The sequence below is a fragment of the Poecile atricapillus genome, chromosome W, assembly GCF_030490865.1.
Source record: "Poecile atricapillus isolate bPoeAtr1 chromosome W, bPoeAtr1.hap1, whole genome shotgun sequence".
In the NCBI taxonomy this organism is placed as follows: domain Eukaryota; kingdom Metazoa; phylum Chordata; class Aves; order Passeriformes; family Paridae; genus Poecile; species Poecile atricapillus.
Window position 1 is genome coordinate 26,663,378 of NC_081288.1, and position 17,845 is coordinate 26,681,222.

At 50.3% G+C, this 17,845-nt stretch overlaps 1 protein-coding gene across 4 annotated transcripts; it reads right to left on the bottom strand.

The window, feature by feature from the left end:
* Positions 1-476: 476 nt before the first annotated feature.
* Positions 477-17,091, bottom strand: LOC131591607 (chromobox protein homolog 6-like). 4 transcript variants are annotated; one of them, XM_058862458.1, is made up of 5 exons: positions 16,951-17,091; positions 16,754-16,797; positions 16,541-16,606; positions 16,265-16,331; positions 477-8,266 (listed from the first exon to the last, which is right to left on the bottom strand). In XM_058862458.1, exons 1-5 carry the CDS (start codon positions 17,017-17,019, stop codon positions 7,349-7,351), a joined length of 1,164 nt encoding a protein of 387 aa, XP_058718441.1. In that variant the 5' UTR covers positions 17,020-17,091; the 3' UTR covers positions 477-7,348. The 4 variants fall into 4 exon arrangements, with proteins under 4 accessions (XP_058718441.1, XP_058718438.1, XP_058718439.1 ...); XM_058862455.1 differs by having other exon boundaries at positions 477-8,320; XM_058862456.1 differs by lacking the exon at positions 16,754-16,797 and having other exon boundaries at positions 16,951-17,070.
* Positions 17,092-17,845: the final 754 nt, after the last annotated feature.

Consider the following 17,845-nt stretch of genomic DNA (forward strand, 5'->3'; position numbering starts at 1 on the left):
ATGGGTTGCACCAGAACTATCAGCACTCTTAGAGTTAGGACTGACCTTCTCCAAGAGAAAGGAAGGGCTCTGATGCTGCCAAAGCTCAAGCACAGGCAGAATCTGAAGCACCCAAGCACCACAGAACTCAGTGGGGTCACTCGCCTGCTCCAAGTTCAGTGTTTGCAGGAATCTGCAGCATCTGAGCCTAAGCTTGGCACAGGGGAAGGTGAAAGGAAGGAAGAGATGAAGCAGGCCCCCATCCTCCACCACTGGCAGACAACCTTCTATGCAAAAAGAAAACAAATGGGGGAAAAAAAAATCCCAAAGCAGAGAGTCTCCTCTATTCTTAGGGAGTGTACAAGGCTTAACGGCACAGGGGAGAAGAGGAAGAAGGACAGCACACAGAGTCGATTCGCTTGGGGGAGGTGCAGACATGACAACTCTTTTCTAAAAAAAGTCATCACAACAATTAATTTTTTTGTTCCATTTGAGAACTTGACCTAAGATTGTGTCCCCACTTTGCAGCTAGGGGCTGGAAGCAGCAGGCTCCCTCCAGGGCAGCTGAAGTACAACCTATCTGTGCAAGAGCACCTACCTGCTGCTCTGCCCAGAGGGAAACCCTCAGCATCCCTAGAGAGCAGCTGGGGGGCTGCTTGGGAGCACGGAAAAGCCCCACTAGTCCTATGAGGCCCTGAAGCCCCACCAAGTGCTTTGACCCACCCAGCTGTGTTCTGGGGATTTAATGTGAGCTCTAAGTGCTCAGCTGAACAAGGAATGAAGTAAAGAGCCGAGGTCTTGCAGTGGGAATTAACACTTTGCCTGCATGTCCCACCATGCCCTTTCTTCCCAGCAGACACATTTTTTAAACTTGCAGAACTCTGCATCTTGCTGCAGTTCTGTCACCTTACCTCTTCCCTGTGCCACAGCACGCTGCCTGCTGCCCACTTCCCAGCTTCACTCAGCCCAGGGGCACAGAGGGCATCCCACTCCTCCATCCCAGTGCCATCTGCTGGTGCCTGGAGGGTGTGGGCTCAAAGCACACAGCTCACCTGGGGTGGAGGGACCCTCATCCCAAGGACTGTGCTTCTGGATGACTCTGGAGTGATTTTGTTTCCCACCAGAGAGAAGCTGGAATGGACAGAAGAGCTGCCAGAGCAGGACTATATCTCCCTTCACTCCTGGAAGGAGAAATTTAGAGAAGGGAATAAAGAAGAACTCAGGGCCCCTGCTGCATGTTTACAGGTGAGGCAGGTGGGACACAGGGCACCTTAGAATGCACCACACAGAACACAGGAGAAGCTCCTGGTTCCAAGACTGACCCTGCACAGAAAAGGGTGCAAATACCTCCGACCACATCAGTCTGACACCAGGCAATGACAAAATGTGAGAAAAGCAGAGGACAGAAAGGCAAAGGTGAGGATGGAGACAGACTCCAACATCTCCTGCCATCTACACCCCCAAAAAGAAACCATACACATTGCACTCTGGGGAAGGATTTCAAAAATAGAAGTAAAAAAAGGAAATAAAGACACTTATTTTCTCAACCTCAGAGCATTGGTGAAATGAAGAGACTTCTGGGAGTTACCTGGGGAAGGAAGCACAGACAGGGAGTAGGGGATTTCTGAAGCAACATTAAGCACTCCATCTCTGCGCAAATGCCTCGAGAGCTGGGCTGCCAGCACCCTCAGCAGGATGGTCTCCTCCACCCCATCCCCTTTGCACGGGGGAGACACAGGCACAGGGCAGTGACACAGGTGGCAGAAAAACCACGGCAAGCCAAGAAGAAACAGAACTCCAGAGGCACCAAATCCCCGACCCCAAACGAACCCTCTACAGCAGATTGCCTTCAGAGCGGAGATCAGGGAGGCTGCGCACAGGGCGGTGGGTGAGATGGGGAGAAAGGGGGGGAGGCTTTATATATTCATATATTTATATATAAGAAGTAAATAAGATCCCAGCTCTTGCGTGATTATTGGGCAATTGAAAAATGCAGCAAAAGCAAGCGACATTGGAGTAAAAGGATGTGCCAGGCAAGGAGGAAAAAGTCTTGTCAGAAGGTGGGGAAGGAAGCAAAAGGGAAAATAAGCACTTAGCCAAACACGCACTCCAGGTTTGTTACACCTCCCTGGGAAGAACCTGCTCCTGAGCAGCCCCACTAATGCCATGGCCTGGGATGGGCAGAAGTGGGGGGGAACTCAGGACACCATCCTTCAAGCATGGCAACCTCTTTCTGCCAGGAAGTGCCCAGGAAGGTGATAATCTCCAAACGCTAGGAGCTGCTGAAGCCTCCTCTACAAAGAGGGGCTGGAGAAGGGAGTGATATCCCTAGGAAGACTCAGCTCAGAGACAGCTCCTACCTGGTAAAAAGCATGATTGTGGTTGTGATTATTTTTTTTTAATTTTTTTTTTTTTTTTTTAATTTATTTATTCCACAAAATCTCCCTGGGAACTTCAGTAAGGGGAGACACAGAGAAATGCTCCCTTTCTCTTTTGAAAACAGAATTTAAGCAGTGGCTCACCACAGCTGGGCCTGCTCACCACAGTATTTCTGTTTTTCATCCCCAAAGGAGCTCATATCACATTAGCTTCATGCCCCTCCAGTCTCATGCTGCTCATCATTGAGAAGAGTGCACGAGACAGGAGGTTTCTGTTCCAAGTTGAAAGCCATGGGAAGCACCAACAGAGTTTGATGGGCAGAGAGAGAAGTTCCCATGTGCGGCCCAGGGTATGGGAAGCATCGAGACATCAGTCATCTGCCATGCAAAGCCACTGCAAAGGGCACCAGAGAAGTCCAGACGGGAAAAGCTGTTCAAGCGTCCCTGCCTGCCATCTTCTGTTCAGACACCAACATCTGGTGGTTTCCCTCTTCCCTGCAGTCACTCCCACGTGCCAGATGAACACCAGACATCTTGGACAGGGAAGCCAGCACTCAAGAACTGCCTCCTCGCTCTGAAGGAATGTTCAGGCAACTCCTGCCCACCACCCCAAAGGAAGCTGGAGAAGAAAGCTGCCCTACTTGAGCACAGTCCTGTCAGGGTGTTCCTCTCCCCTCTCCACCCTAAAATCTTCCAGCATTTGCTGGCCTTGAGAAGAAGGTGCACATCCCTCAGCAATACAATCAGAGCACAGAAGGCAGCTCTCTTACCTGCCTCGAGAGATCCAGCCACTGTTGGAGAAGGGGTGCTGCAATACAGGAATACACACACTAACAGGACTCAGTTTTCTGTCCTGATGTGGTGAATTTTATACAGAAAAATGCCACCGCCCATCTGGAATTGGAAGAAGTTAAGAAACCTTACAGAGGTGAGGCATATCTGCTTCCCAGGAAATAAGCCCACCATGATTAATTTTGCTTGGATATAGGGGATGGAAAAGAGAAGAGACAGCAACTTGGCAGGAAAGGTACATGCCAACCCCAAATGTTAGCAGCTTGCTGTGCATGCAAAGTAAGTCAACTGTTTCCATGTTCGTGACCTGATCCACATTCTGTCAGAATGTGACTGGCCATCTCTGAGGGCTGCTCAGCCAGAAAACCACTTGGAGACTCCACCTTAGCTCACAGGAGAGGTATGGGAGGGAAGGGAACTCACTCCAACACTTGGGAGGCAAGGACGGGAAAGGTTTGTGGACAGGGTTCCTCCAACATGCAACTTGCCTTTTCAGCTCAGAGATCGCTGCTTAGTCCTAGAATGCCTTTCCCTCCAGTTCAAGCAAGCCAAACACCATCCCAGACACACATGCTTTGATACTACAAAATACTCTTTTCTCTAAGGACCATCTAATACCACTACTTTTTGTGCAATCACTGCATTTATTATTCATTTTTAAACTCTCTCTCGCTCTCTCCCTGTAGAAATTTTTTTTAAACTTTTCTTTTTTTATGCAAAACTAATCATTTCACTTTTTCCACTCCATCATAAAATCTCCTCTAAAAACACGACGACGAGAACAAACATGGCACAGACACAGAGAATATTTCCCTGTTTTTGTTGATTTTTTTTTTTTTCTAAGGGTTATGGGGAAAGGAAGGGGATACTTTCAAATAAACTCCTCCCTCAATTCCATGCCCATTTCAAAAGGCATGGATGAATCTTCTTTGCTATCTCCATTAAGGAGCAAAGGCAAAAATTCAGGAGGAGGAGTGCAGCCCATGTGAATATAAAGGTAGGTTAGTCAGCCTCAAGTGCCTTGTCCACCTGAGGGAACTTGAGGCGACTGCTGCATTCAAGTTAGCAAACCTCTAACTCAAAACAGCATGGGATCCTCAATTTGGATCCAGAGGTTCAGGGTTTGGTTCCCACCTGGTGACCCACTCAGGGAGGGATTTGTCACACAAGCAGGTGAGCTGTGTCTGCAAGCCGGATCATACTCCTTTCTTCCTCCACAAAGAGGATCTACTGCACGAGTTTCTCTGCTGCAACAAGTCCCCTCAATTCCTCACCACAGGAAGAGCCTCCTTGCGGAGCATCCCTACAATGACCCACTGGTTTGCTCTTCACAGACAATTCCCTTGCTTGCCACTCTGGAGAAAGGCAAAACCCCTTCAATTAAACAATTCCTGCCCCTTGCCCCCAAAGAACACCATACAAGAGACACTGGGGAAAAGAATTCTGCCAAGCAACACATCTTGGCCAAAACACATCAAGAGTTTCCTATTAAAGTTCCCTTTTATCTCCCACTTAAACGCTTCAACACTTTTTTCAGAACCTTGATACCACAAAACAAAACACATCACCACATACACACCAAACAGTAACTTAACGACCTAAAGTGACTGGCTGGTTTGCATCCACCCCATAAAGCAGCTCCTTTTATCTCACAGCCACAGATTAGTTCTTATTCAGAAGGGGGAGGAAAAAGAGAATAATCTCCTTGCTATTTTCCTATGAAAGAGCTTTTCCCTATGCCTACAAACTGCTCATCTTTGAAGCTGCAGTCAAATGGATAGGCTATGTTAACATAAGGGACCCCTGGGTGTGCCAGGCACAGGAAAGATGCGCAAAAGAAAACCCAAACGAAAAAAACATCCACAAAAAATACAAGCAGGTATTAACACAGACACGCACACAAGTCCAACAAGTTATAGAAAGCCTTAGCTTGGTGAATGGATCAGGGAAGTCCCTTTCTCCCTGCCCCTAGCTTCAGCTGTGAATGAAAGCACATCCCCAAAGAGTCAACTAAGCTCTTTAACCAAGAAAAAGGAAGAGGTGTACCAAGGGTGGTGCTAACAGCACCTGGAATCCCCCTCAGACTGTCTGCACAGACACCCAACCGCAACTGGTGTGAATTCACCATTTCCCACAGCTTGGAATGCCACCCACTGCAAGGCAAGGTTTGTGGGGAGGGCAGGAAAGATTTTATTACACCAACCCAAGCGCTGGAGGCAGGGAATAGACAAGCTCTGGGCACAAAAGCCCTAATTAAGGTCAGAAGCTGGTTTATCCCTCTACCACCCTGACAATGTCCCTTGGGCAGACAAATATTACTTCCCTCCCACAAATTGCCTCCCTTCTCTCCTCAGATCACTGCAACCACAAAATCACTACTGCAGGGGAGCACTCCTGGGAGCCAGCAGCTCCTGAATATCCTTGAGTGAAAGCACCAGAGGGGCCAATTCCACTTGTGTTCACCCGCCCAGGGCATGTTTGTAAGTAAATGAGCCCTGGCATGAGGAATTTTTTCCACCCTTTTCACCTCTGCAGCATGTTATGTAGAAGTGACACCCCTCTGCCCCATCCAGGGACAGGGCTGAGAGGGTGAGGCTCTCCCACCAGTTCATCAGCACCTCCTTTTCTTGCCTCTACAGGCTCAGTCCTGTTCGAGAAGAAGAAACAAGGAGAGCAAAGGAACGGCTTCTCACCGTGAAGCTTACGACCCACACAGAAACAGAGCAAGCCAGAAATGGCAGGCAAAAAAATAGAGCTTATTTTGGATGTGAACAAAGCTGGTCAGGGAAAGAGGGAACTTGTGGAACAAACAGCAAGCTGTGGTCTTGCTCCCTCCTACTTGCTAGGGGTGAAGAGAAGGAATTTCTACATCAGCTCACAGGAGCTTTAGGGGGAAGAGATCCAGCGCACATGCATAAAGATGTGAGAGAGACAGGTATTTCTTATGAGCACCTTTGGTTGACAGTTGTAAGGGCTATTTCAGATGCTGAAAAGACAGAGGGGAAACCTCTTCCAGGCCACCCACCAGAACGAGGAGAGCAGGAGGGGCAAAGGCAAGCAGGAAGAACAAACAACCTGCCTTAGCATCCACACCTCCTTCCTTTGGAAGGAGCAAGAGGAAGCAAAGAGGGCCGGGGGCAGCCTATGCACAGGGCGGGAGAGCAGCCTCGTGAGGCTGGGGCAGTGTCACGGTGTTGGCATTATCTCCCCACAGACTGAAGGATTGATGCACAGCCCACTCCTGCTTCCGGCATGGAAGGACCAAGGAAAGGCATTTCATGTGTCCCTCTCTCCCAAACTAGTGCAAGTGATGAACATCAGGAGGAAGATATGGGCTGGAAGCAGACTCCTCTTTTCTTCCCTTTCTCCTGAGGAGCCAAACAGGTTGGAAGATGCAGGAGGAGAGGTGGGATCAGGGCACCTGAAAGCGCCCATACAACTGCCAAGGTAGCACCAATAGTCAAAGGAAAGGGGAAGCCAATATGAGGTGTAGGCTGCATGGGGCATCCCCCACCACCCCAGCTTTATCTCAAGCACCTTCCAGGCATGACATTTCACCTGTCCTTCTCCCCCTCACTCTGAGGGCATCTGGATCAGCTACTGCCACAAGGACAGTAGAAGAGAGGGCAGATCCAGTCCGCAGGCCAAGAGGGGAAGGATGGCAGGATGGTAGTCATGGCAAGGGGGAAACAAGAATGGAAGAGTCTGCATGCACATTGTGGGAGAAGGTCTGGAGGACATGAGCAAGGGCTCCAATCCTCTTACATCCTCCCCTCAAGGGTTTGGAGCTCCTCTTCATTTTTTGTCAAAGAAGGGGAATGAGGAAGCACAGCACCTTCCTCACCACCTGCACAGGCACACAGACACATGCTCACTCATCCCTCTGCCCCAAAGGCTCCACCGCCTGTTGGACAACACCACATTCAAGGACAAACAACCACTCCCCAGCCCCACCACAACCCTCCCTGCCTCCTCCTAGCAGTACCAACACCCAGGAACAGTGAGTGCTCCCACAGCCCCACTGACAAACTCCAGCCTCCAGGCAAGAGGAAGTGGGCAGGAGGAAAGGAGGAGGAAGGGTGGCAGTGAGGGCAGAGGGACAGCCAAGGGGAGAAGGAGAACTAAGGACAGCCATTCGCACCACGACTTCTCTCAGGTAGAGCTCCCCCCACACCCCTGGAGTGAGGGGACCTGGATGCTCACTTGCTGCCTCCTCCACCACCACCTGCTGCCACCTTCTCAAAATCCTCTGCGTTGCAGAACTCCTTGATGGTTACAGTGAGGAGGTTGCTGGTGACATCTGTGACCACCACATTAGAGCAAGGGGACATCTCAGGACGCCAGTTGCCGGCCTCCTGCTCCGGGTCAGAAGAGGAGAGGGACAAGGAGGGCGTCTGCCCCCCACTGCACCCTCCCGAGGGAGAACGCTTGCTGGTGGCAGCTGACTCAGGTGGGATTGAGAGGTCTAGGACCTCTGACTCACGCCAGTCGGGGATGGCTGGGCTGAGGGTCTCAGGGAGAAGCTTTGGAGGGGAATCATCTGGGTCAGAGGAGGAGTGGGGAGCAGGTGATGGGCAGCCAGAGGAGCTGGAGCTGGGGGCATCATAGGGGGTGGAGCCCATAATGAGCCCACAGGAGGCTGCCTGGGAGCCTTCGGACTCCCCCTTGCCCTCCAGAGAGGGGGTAGGTGCAGCAGACGGCTTATTGTAGAGCGAAAAGGTGCCAAACTTCATGTGGCGGATCTGAGTGCGGAGGACGCTCTCGCTGAACTTTTTGCTCTTGCCAATGACACGGTTTCGGGATGGGATCTTGGGCCGAGCCAGGCCCCCAGCCCCATTGGCTGGCTTCCCACCTTTGTCAATGACTTTGAGGTTGAGGATGATGCGGCTGCGTTTGGGCTCACGGGGTTTCACCTTACGGTTGATGATGCGGACGGTCTCCGAGAAGGGCGAGACAGGAGGACGAATGCCAGCCCCGCCACCCACGCTCCCGCCATTCTGGGGGTCTGGACGGGGCAGGGGGCGCCGGGACATGCGGTGGCATCGCCGGATGTCTTTCTTGAGCCGGTGCACTGCGGCGCTGGAGTGGAGTTTGGGAGAGGAGGTACTGGAACCAGGCTTGACAGAAAAGTGTACATCCCCAATGTGGAGGGCCTCCGCTTGGGCCCGAGCCTGCGGTGGTGGGGAGAAAGAAAACAAACAGGGTCAGAGAGGCAGCCTAGGTGCAGACAGATCTCAGATCAGACACTGCTCACTTCAGGCCAAGCACTCACCAGCACTACCAATTTATAAATTTACAAATTTATACCCAACACCAACGACAAGCACAGGTACACACCTACAAACTGTTGATAGGTCCAGCACAGCCCCCACACAGGCACAGGACTCTGTATCATTTTTGGGCAGCTAATGTTTCCCTAGGCTGTACACCTGTTGACACATGCTTTTCCTAGGGAGAAACTTCTACTTCCCAGGCATGTTTCAGAGTTAAGAGTTAATGGCCTCAAAGCCCCCCTTGGGGGGCTGATAATCAGTCAATGTGCACAGCCTCCCACTGTCAGTGCATCATCCTTGGCACTTGGGGCTGTCAGTGCTGAGACAACACCCAAACTTACATAGGTATTGTACCAGGTTCTCTACAAACTGAGCACAAGGTAAGAGAGAAGAGGCAGAGTAATACCTAATGAGAATCACCTCTCAAAAGTGTGGTAGAAGTGAGTCTTGAGGAACACAGATGGAGGCTGGTGAGAATGGTCTGATGGAGCAGTCTTTGTTAAACACAAGAAATTTAGAGATCTGATTTTTAACTAGGGTCACATGCAAGTCATTCATCCATCCTGTGCTGTGGGAGCAAGGTCCAGTGTTTAAAGTCAGAGATGAGGCCAGCTGGAATTCAAGTAAAATTTAACTGCTCCTTTAAGGAAAAGATTGACTTTTGAGCACCACACCTGTTTGAAACCTAGCACTGGACCAGAGCAGGAATAGCACCCATTCAACTGCTCTGTGCCAGCCCTCCCCAAGAGCCAGGCCAGGGGAACAATATTAAGCTCTTCTGGTGCCAAAACCTGACCTGGTTCATGCACCAGAGACAGGAACATTTTCTGGCAGCAGGAACAACAGTTTCATTGGTAAGCTGGTGCTGTATGACCTATGGGCACGGAAACCCAAAGCCTATTCTTACATCACATCTCATCAGAGCACTGTTGCTTGTATAGCTCATCCTTCCACCTGCACCCCAGTACTTGCCCCAACCAGCCCCCTTCCATATTCCCTCTCAGCAGTGGTGACATGTAGAAGTCACACAGGCCTGGAGGGGACAGGCGAGCCCCCACCCTGCGACTGCCCATCCTGTGAGCAGCTTCCCCCACCTCGTGGGCACCGCAAGAACTGCAGTGCTAGAAGACGACAGCTGCTTTTCCTCCCCAACTTTTCCATCCCCTTGCCCCTTCCACACGCCAAGATCGGGATGGCTTCTTGCCAGCTAAGAGCTTAGCACTCAACTCCATCTCCTTTGTCACCCTGCAGGCTGTGCCTCCTACCAGAGAAATGCCTGGGGAAAAAAATGTGTGTGTAAAGGCAGGGATCTAACAGATCTAAGCAAGGGGCCCAGCCAGCCCCTGCACAAAAAGCTCAAAGTCCTGCCCCTACAGCTCCAGAGCTTTGCTGCTAGCCAGAGCCCCTCTTCTCCCAGAGAGATACCCAGGGGAACCCCAGAAGATCCTGAATGAGCAAAGAACAGAGACGTGAAGACATTTTGTTCCTCTCTGACTAACACTGGATGATCACAGCCTTCAATACTACTTGTATTCTGGCTTTAAAAGGACTGCAAAAATGAGGCTTCCTTCTCTGTCTGTACAAGAAAACACAAACTGAAGGCTCATCCTGACTGGGGACCTAGACTCCATGTTAGCCAGCTGACAAAGAAACAGGAACAAGTCAGCATAACCCCAAGGCAGGCACAGACACTCTGCATGTTAACAAACAGGGCTGTTTTCCACCTCGCTAAAGGGAAGTGTTCCCAGCACACACAAACTCCAACACACCCTGCTGTAGCCGAAAGCATCCCAATGTCCATCTAGTTACTTTTTGCTCAGCCTTGTGTGTTACTCCATGCCCCAAACTGTTGAGAAAGTAAGACACAGTTCCTGTCACAGGCACTGTACAGGCCTGAGCACAGCAACAACACCAGATGAACTCCCTGCGCTACACATCAGCTCTTCCCCTCCCATCTCATCAATACACAACTTGGAGACACTGCAGACCCCATCAGGAGGTCACAGGCAAATGCACATTTGGGCTGTACTTGCTCCATCTTCACAGGTCCCTCTGAAGCAGATGGCAGACACAAGGACGAGCTAAAGTTTGCTTTCTGACATTACATACCAGCACAGCCTGAATTAACAAATTTGTTCCTTTTCACCCTGCTCCACATCACAGCCAGCCCTTCCAGCATTGCTGCTCTTGTGCTTTGGGTTTCTCACCAATTTACCACTGCTGAGCCAAGAGCAAAATGCAACACAACATCCCATTCCAAAGTACACAAAAGAGAAGCCAGGCAGAGGTTATAGACAGATGCATCACTGAAAATCCTTCTAATTGCCTACCCTCTAATCATGCCTTGGAGTGAGGAGTTCTGCCCCCTCTGAGCCATTCTGCTCCAAGTCAAATCTAACTGCCACCTTCCACCAGCACCACCTTCATCACCCACGAGAGAAAGAAGGCAGCTTCCCAGAAGTGTGGGAGAAGCCATCACAAACACCCTCAGTTTCCTTATACACCCCAAAAACTCAAGAGCAAAGCTTCCCATCAGCCATATTAAAGTGATAATGCTGGGATGGTAACTACCTGGCCACTTCAACAGCCCTGCTGATTTTACTTTCTCTGCCTGTACACATTAATCAGCTCCTGTCCTGTTTTCAGAGAGAGCTGTCTTAGTTTTGCGCTTGCACAGCAGTCCTGGTACATGGCCTGGACTTTTCCAGTGTACCAGAACCAGTAGATCTCATTTACATGCTATGTGTCTGCGTTTCCAGTTACTTCTGGGGCATTTTCTCAAGGCTGAAGCTGTTTCTAACTCATGTTTCAGCTATCTGCCTTTATTAAATTCCAGCTTGAGTAGTCTCCAGGTAGTCTACACGCAGCATTGATACTTTGGTCAGATTATTAAGAGAGAGGGTAAGTTAGGCCCCAATAGTGCTCCCCTGCTGCTACACTGCTATCCCCAGTGACCAGCTTCAATGCTAGTTCCAAAGAGCATTATGCAAATACTCAGCTTACCTTGAGATTGTTTTTCCAGGTAAGGTTTCAAGAAAAATCGTATCAGATGCTTTATCTAAGACCAGCCCCCAGAGCTTTCTCACTTGGGAAGCTCAGTACTCCTACCACAGGATCAGGTTTATTCAGGCATCACCTACATGAACTTGTCCCTTCACTGCAGAGGACAGCACAGAGGCTATGCCTCCCCTGTTTCCAACTTCAGATTAAGTAACTTGCTACCTTGGGTTTGGAGAAGACTCAACATTCAATTTTGTCTGCTGGAAAAGCACTTCTCCCTGCTCTGGATCCATTCCTCAATCACATTCACAAGCCATATGAGGATAAGGTCTTTGAAAAACAAACCTGCTGAATCCTTTCAGCTGTGTCATCACAGTTTGCTACACGGCTCACAAGTTTTCCACATGGAAACTACCTCTCTAGGTTTTGCTGCTTTCACCCTCAGGATGTGCTCACTGCTGAAGAGGTACTCAGCATGTATACGAAGCAATTCACTCTCTGCTTACAGCTCAGCCTACATCAGGATGCAGCTTCTGGAGGCTTGCTGCAGTGCTCTGTCATGAGAGCAAGCCAATTGCTGGGATTGCTTCCCTTCCCCCTCTTCCCGTCTGGGATATGTATCACCTTTATTTATCTTGTTCAGCTCTCCCTCACTGCCCCTGGGAACTAGTGTATCTCCCCCATTCCCTACTATTTCTGAATTAAGTGTCCCTCGAGGCCCAGCAAGCATATTTGTTCATTCATTCCCTTAACGCACTGAGGCACATAAGCACGTACACAGACACGTGCTTAGAAAGGCCTCTCTTACCTGATTTGTATCAAAATCTCTCCAATTTGGAAGAAAAAAAAACAACCAAAGACCTTGCAAGGCAATGGATTTCTAGTTAATTATTTCAAAATCTCGCCAATTCCAGTGGTGCTCCTGCACCATAGTAGCGCTACTCGCTCATGAATTACTGGCTCTGCTTTGTCTTTTATTCTCCACCTGCATTCCCCCAGTCTTTGCTCCAAACAGCATTTGCAAGAGCTCTTCTTTCCCCTTTTTGGCTGCCATTCTGCCTTTTTATCACCCTCTTTCTTCTGCAGTCTTCCAAGTGACAAGGCAAAAGCAAGCCAGTTCATAGCACAGTTCTCCCAAGCAACACCACCATAAACTAAAGTTTCCCTCTGGATTGGGAACAAAATGCTACAAAAGGGGAACAGTCTGTTTTCAAACTACTCAGGATAATTTACGAACAGGGAGGAGATCAAAAGAAACCCAATTCCAGCTTTGGAGTTCAAGAAAGGGCAAAAGGACAGAGCACCATGCTGCTCAGCCCCTTCTTCCCCCACTCTCCTACTAAGAATCCCTTTACTCTTGTTCTCCCTTACTTCTTCCTTCCCATTAACCTTCACTCCTGTCACCTTAGTATTTATGGCCACCCCGACTAGGGGTCTTTGCCAGCCACCCACTGAGCTTGCAGATTTGGGCTCTGTCTCTGAATAGCACTTGCTAGACTTTATTAGATGAGTTGGTGAGGTTTGCATTCCACACAGCAGAGTGCCTAGAGAAAAAAGCAAAATAAAAAGAGCAAACTGAGTAGGAGAAGAAGAGAAAGATCCCTACTAGCACGTGCTACGTCTCTTTCTAACCTCACACCAATGTCCATGTCCTCAAGGATAACTTCTGCCAGACACCTAAGAAATAAGGTGAGAGCCTTACATACAGCACTGCCTGATTCAGACCGAGAACTTAGTTTCCCACCCGCTCAGCACAGGGCTGCAGCACACCAGCAGCCTCCCAAGAATCACAGCCTCCTTCCAAGCCTGAGCTCAGCTGTGGGAAAGTTTGCCCCTAGCATGCAAAGGATAAAGACCCATTTCCTGCCCAAAACTCTGCAGCTGAAGTTTGCAGGGGTCACTTTCAACACCAGCCATCTTGATAGTGGGTATTACAAAGCCTGGACTGTGATGTGCCTCTGCAGTCTGATAGAAAGGGCAAGTGTTAGACAGCTCTCAGAAACAGGAGCCTGGCTTAAAAAGGCAGCAGGTGGTCAAAGATGCAGCTTTTCAAAGCTTTTCCAAAGGCATGGGCCACTAACCTGCTGGAATGCTTTCTGCAAATCCCCCTGGGTGCCTATCTGCAACTTTTGAGAACTAATCCCAGGATAAACCTAGTCCCAACTGCAAGCTAAAACACCCACAACAAGCCAAGGGACTGAATGGCAGATCAGGGCACTTATTTTGATGCCATGCTGTAGACTCAGAAGCCTTGGTTTAAGCACTGATACACATGAAAAATCCTAGCAAGCCACCAAGTCTTGCCACTAGTCAAAGGCAGACTAGTCTATCAAAGCAGTCCTAGGCCAGATTTCTGCTTAAACGTCATTGCATCCAGGCCTAATCTGTTCAGTTAACAGATCAAAAAGAATATTGTTCTAACTGCCAACTCCAAACACTCCCTCTGGGATACAAGAATCAAATTTCTTTCCCTGCTTCCGAAATTCTCACTGGCAAGAGATTCTCCAGCTGAAAGAACTGAAAATACCGTTAGTAATGCACAAGGTAGAACCCAATCCCACTCCTCCCACGGCAGCACCGGTGCCGAGGGGCTGGAAGAGGTCAAATGTGCATCGCTGGGGGTCAGAAGAACTGAGCTGCAAACCATTTCACCGTCTCTGTTGTAGCTCTAGCTGCAGTTGTGTTGACTGTGCTTTGCCTGAACAGAGCTCAAACAAGTTCAGATGGGTCTGGCTCAAACAGAGTTACTTCTCTCTGCCTGGTCTGGGGTGCTATTTTTAGGGTAGGATCCAAAGTCGCAGAGGAACAGCAAGTCAGAGCACTAGCAGTTCCATCAGCTCTGTTTCCCAGAGGTGCAAACCAAGCGGCAGTGGTAGCGCTCTGCCCTGCCAGCCTCTCCCACAACATGGCACCAGCCTTCAGCAGAGCTGATCTTGCTCCCTATCACGATTCATCTTCTACAAAGTACCAAGCCAGCTCTGCAAACCTACAGGTTTCCATTACCGTTTGAGGAGCTGGCAGAAGGAAGATGTGCCACAGAAACGTGTCATGGATGTGATTCAAAGGATGCTGCTGAATAATTCACGTTAAGTTTAGGGGGGTTTTAAAGGGTAAGGGGAAAAGAGAAGCAATGAGTGGGTTTTGAGTTCGGGGGTTGGCTGTAGTTTTTTTTAAATGAGTGAAAATGAGCGATTTTTTTTTTAAATGACTGATACGGCAATAGATATGGCCATATCACATTCAGAATCAAAAATAAAAGAAACTGATTACACACAGCATAGTCACCTCTCTACATCTCTGAACAGTGTCAGGTGTTACAAATACCAGTATTTTTTAATGCAGGCAGAGAACTATTTCAAGCTGGTGAGTTTCCCCTCCAAGTGTTCCTTTGCATTGCTAGAAATCTAAACACAAGGGTTACATTTAAAGCACTGCCAGAAAGAGGAAAGCCAAATAGCCTGGGTTCCCTGAATACAGCATAAGAGGTAGGACATATCAGGTATGTTTGTAATTCTCAGGCTACAGATACAGAACACTGTTAGCAGAAAAGGAGGTGACCAGGGAAGACAGTTCCATCAGCAGGACTTCCCAAGGATTACCATGGTCCCCTGGGTTTCACACAGAACATCAGAATATGCCTGTTCCTGCATTTCTTCTGCGTGCTTCATTATGCCCTCTCAAAGCAGAGAAGAAGTAACACCCTACCCCTCACTGTGCTTTCCGGTGCTCATGCAGTTAAAAGTGCTGTGCTGACTTGAGTAAAGCTCCTAGTGCTGCCAGGCAAAGGGAAGTATTAACCTGTTTCACAGATGGGGAAACACACACAAAGCCTAAGTGACTTGCCCAAAGCCACAGGATGACTTGGTGATAGTGATGCTTTACTACAGCGTCCACACTGACTGTTCCAGGGCTTCCTATCAGAATAAAACCAAGGGAACTGACAGCTTGCTCATCTGTCTGAGCTGCACAAAGGTGTGTTCTTTCTTTGCTTGTTTGGAACTTGAGATTGTGACAGTTGGAGAGGAAGGGGAGGGAAGAGGGGACCAGAGCAAGGCATTTCATCTGTAAACTAATAAATTCACAGAGCTCACATAACAGTCATGCAGCTACCATAGTTCTTAATTAAAAAAAAAAAAAAGGTAAAAATACAGGACAAGAAGGCCTGCACTAGGGACTACCTTCCTTGTTCTTCTCTGAAAGCAAGCAGAGATGCTACGACATCTTGCAGAAATGCTGAGTCTATCAGAGGGAAACTGGAAACTTCAGCTGCCATCCTATGCAGAGGTGAAACACTCCTCCTCCTCCCAGCCACCCCCCACCCTCTGCAAAAGCAAAACAAGCCTGCAGTTTACAGATCAAAGCATGAACCCTTCACGAAACTCCCGTGGAGCACCTACATCCTTAAATGCAATCAGAGGAGCACAAGTGGCAGCGGGATTCCCGCCTCTGCTGCCTGACCGCTCAGCGTGCTGCTAAGTTGCAGGGCACGGGTCGGATGGAACAGCCTGCTGAAAGAAGAGGGAATAGGACTGGCTAGCTCTCCACTGCGGCAACAGAAGGCCATGAGAAGGAGAGGATACTGGAAAAAGAGGCTGCAGGCTCACCACGCACATCTGCGTGTGCTGACCGTCCTGCTGAGGCACCCATCGCACGCACACGCGCTCTCCCCTCACACGCTTCTGCGCCTCTGCCCACCCCCCCCTTTCCTGTTGGGTTTTCCCCGCGCTCACAGAGCCAGGCATCAGGCACAAGTCACTTGAAAGTCCAGTCCTTCCAAGGGCACGCACTGGCAAGGTTTGAGAGATTTTTTTGCTAGGCCTAAGTTATTTAAATGAGAGTTACCTTCAGCAGAAAAGTTTTAGGTTTAGGTCCTCTCTTCTTGGGCCCGTACAGTTCACGCTCTCGTTCCCTTTAGGGAATCAAATTTGTCAAGAAGTTAAAACTTTTCCCAAAGGGAAAAACAGAAGCATACAAGTTAAAAAGAAAAAAAAAAAAAGAAAAAAAAAAAAAAAGAAAGGAAAGGAAAAGGAGCGCCTGGACGCTGTTTCCCGCTCGCCCACCCAAAGCCAAACCTGCTGCTGCAGCCCCCCCAGCCCAGGGCGGGGTATGAACACTCACTTCTGCTCGAAGGCGGCGATGAGGCGGGAATCCAGGATGTTCTCCTCGGGTTCCCAGGTGCTGTACCTGCCGGGGCGGGAGCAGCGGAGGGGACAAGCGAAGCGGTTAGCGCACAAATCCCCCCGCAGCCGCACACACAGATACCTCCCCCTCCATTCCATTCTGCCCCATCCCATGCCCCCCATCGCCGCAGCCCGGGCGGGATACACTCACTTGATGGCCCAGCCTTTCCATTTCACCAGGTACTCGATGCGCCCCTGAAACACACGGGGGAGAAGGCGTGGGGGGGGGCGTGTGAGGCGGGGGCCCGGCGGGCGGGCCAGCGGCGCGGCCGGGGCCCGGCAGCGAGGACCGAGGTGGGGGCGGGGGGGGGGGGGGGTCCCGTAGCCCCAGTGGGGACGGCCTCTCACCTTTCGGATGCGGCGCTTGATGATGGACTCGGCGGCGAAGACGCGCTCCCCCACTGCAGACAGCTCCATCTTGCTGCTCCCCCTCGGCGGCGGCGGCGGCGGCGGCGCCCACAGCCCATAATAATCCCGCCCGCCCGCGCGCGCCGCCCCGCCCCCTGCCCCCCGGCCCCGCCCTCCTCGTGCCGCCGCCGGCTCGCGCACGCCCGCGCGCCCCCTCCCGCCGCGGCCGCGCGTGACCCGCCCCCCCCGCGGTTCAAGGCCCTTAAAGGGGCCGCGGCTCGGGCGGGGCGTGGGGGGTCCGGATCCCCCGGCCCGAGGGACGGCCGAGCAGCGGGGAGAGGAGCGAGGGGAAGGGAAGCGAGTCCCGGCCGAGCAGATCCCCGGCATGGCGGCGGTATTGCCCCTTCCCGCCCGAACGGGGCCTTTTTTTTTTATTTAAAACAATGGCGGCAGCCTCTTCTTCTCCCGCTGCAGATGCACCGTCACCTTCTCTCGCCAGAGGGGAAGCAGGCAGCCTTAAGCACGTACCAAGTAAAAACTAGCACTGAAGGCCCGTAAAGATTTTCTTTCCTTTTTCTGTGTTTTATTCTGTTTATTTGTCTGGCGTGAGTGTGTGCCAGTATAAGGTACAATTTTTGAGCCGGTGTAAGGTACTGCTAGGTAAATGGGCCAACCATGCTACATAAACCTGTAAGGAAACCAGCAAAATGTTAAGTCACATAGAGGAATTCCCTGCCCTGACTATTACTGCAAACAGCTAATTAATTTGCAGCATACTTTACACTCTCTTGCGGGTGCTAAAAGACAAAAATCTCAGTCAAAAATCATACTCTGCAATTCAAAATGGAAGCTCACGGCCCTGCAGCTGTTCTCGTGTGGAATACAGGGTCCTCCC

Excerpts from the sequence above, each read along its gene's own strand:
- LOC131591607 (XM_058862454.1), bottom strand. The coding sequence starts at position 17,069 with ATGGGCTGTGGGCGCCGCCGCCGCCGCCGCCGCCGAGGGGGAGCAGCA. Across the intron at positions 16,607-16,950 it reads TCAAGCGCCGCATCCGAAAG|GTACAGCACCTGGGAACCCG; the intron begins GTGAGAGGCCGT and ends CCGCCCCGGCAG. Across the intron at positions 16,332-16,540 it reads ATCGCCGCCTTCGAGCAGAA|GGAACGAGAGCGTGAACTGT; the intron begins GTGAGTGTTCAT and ends GATTCCCTAAAG.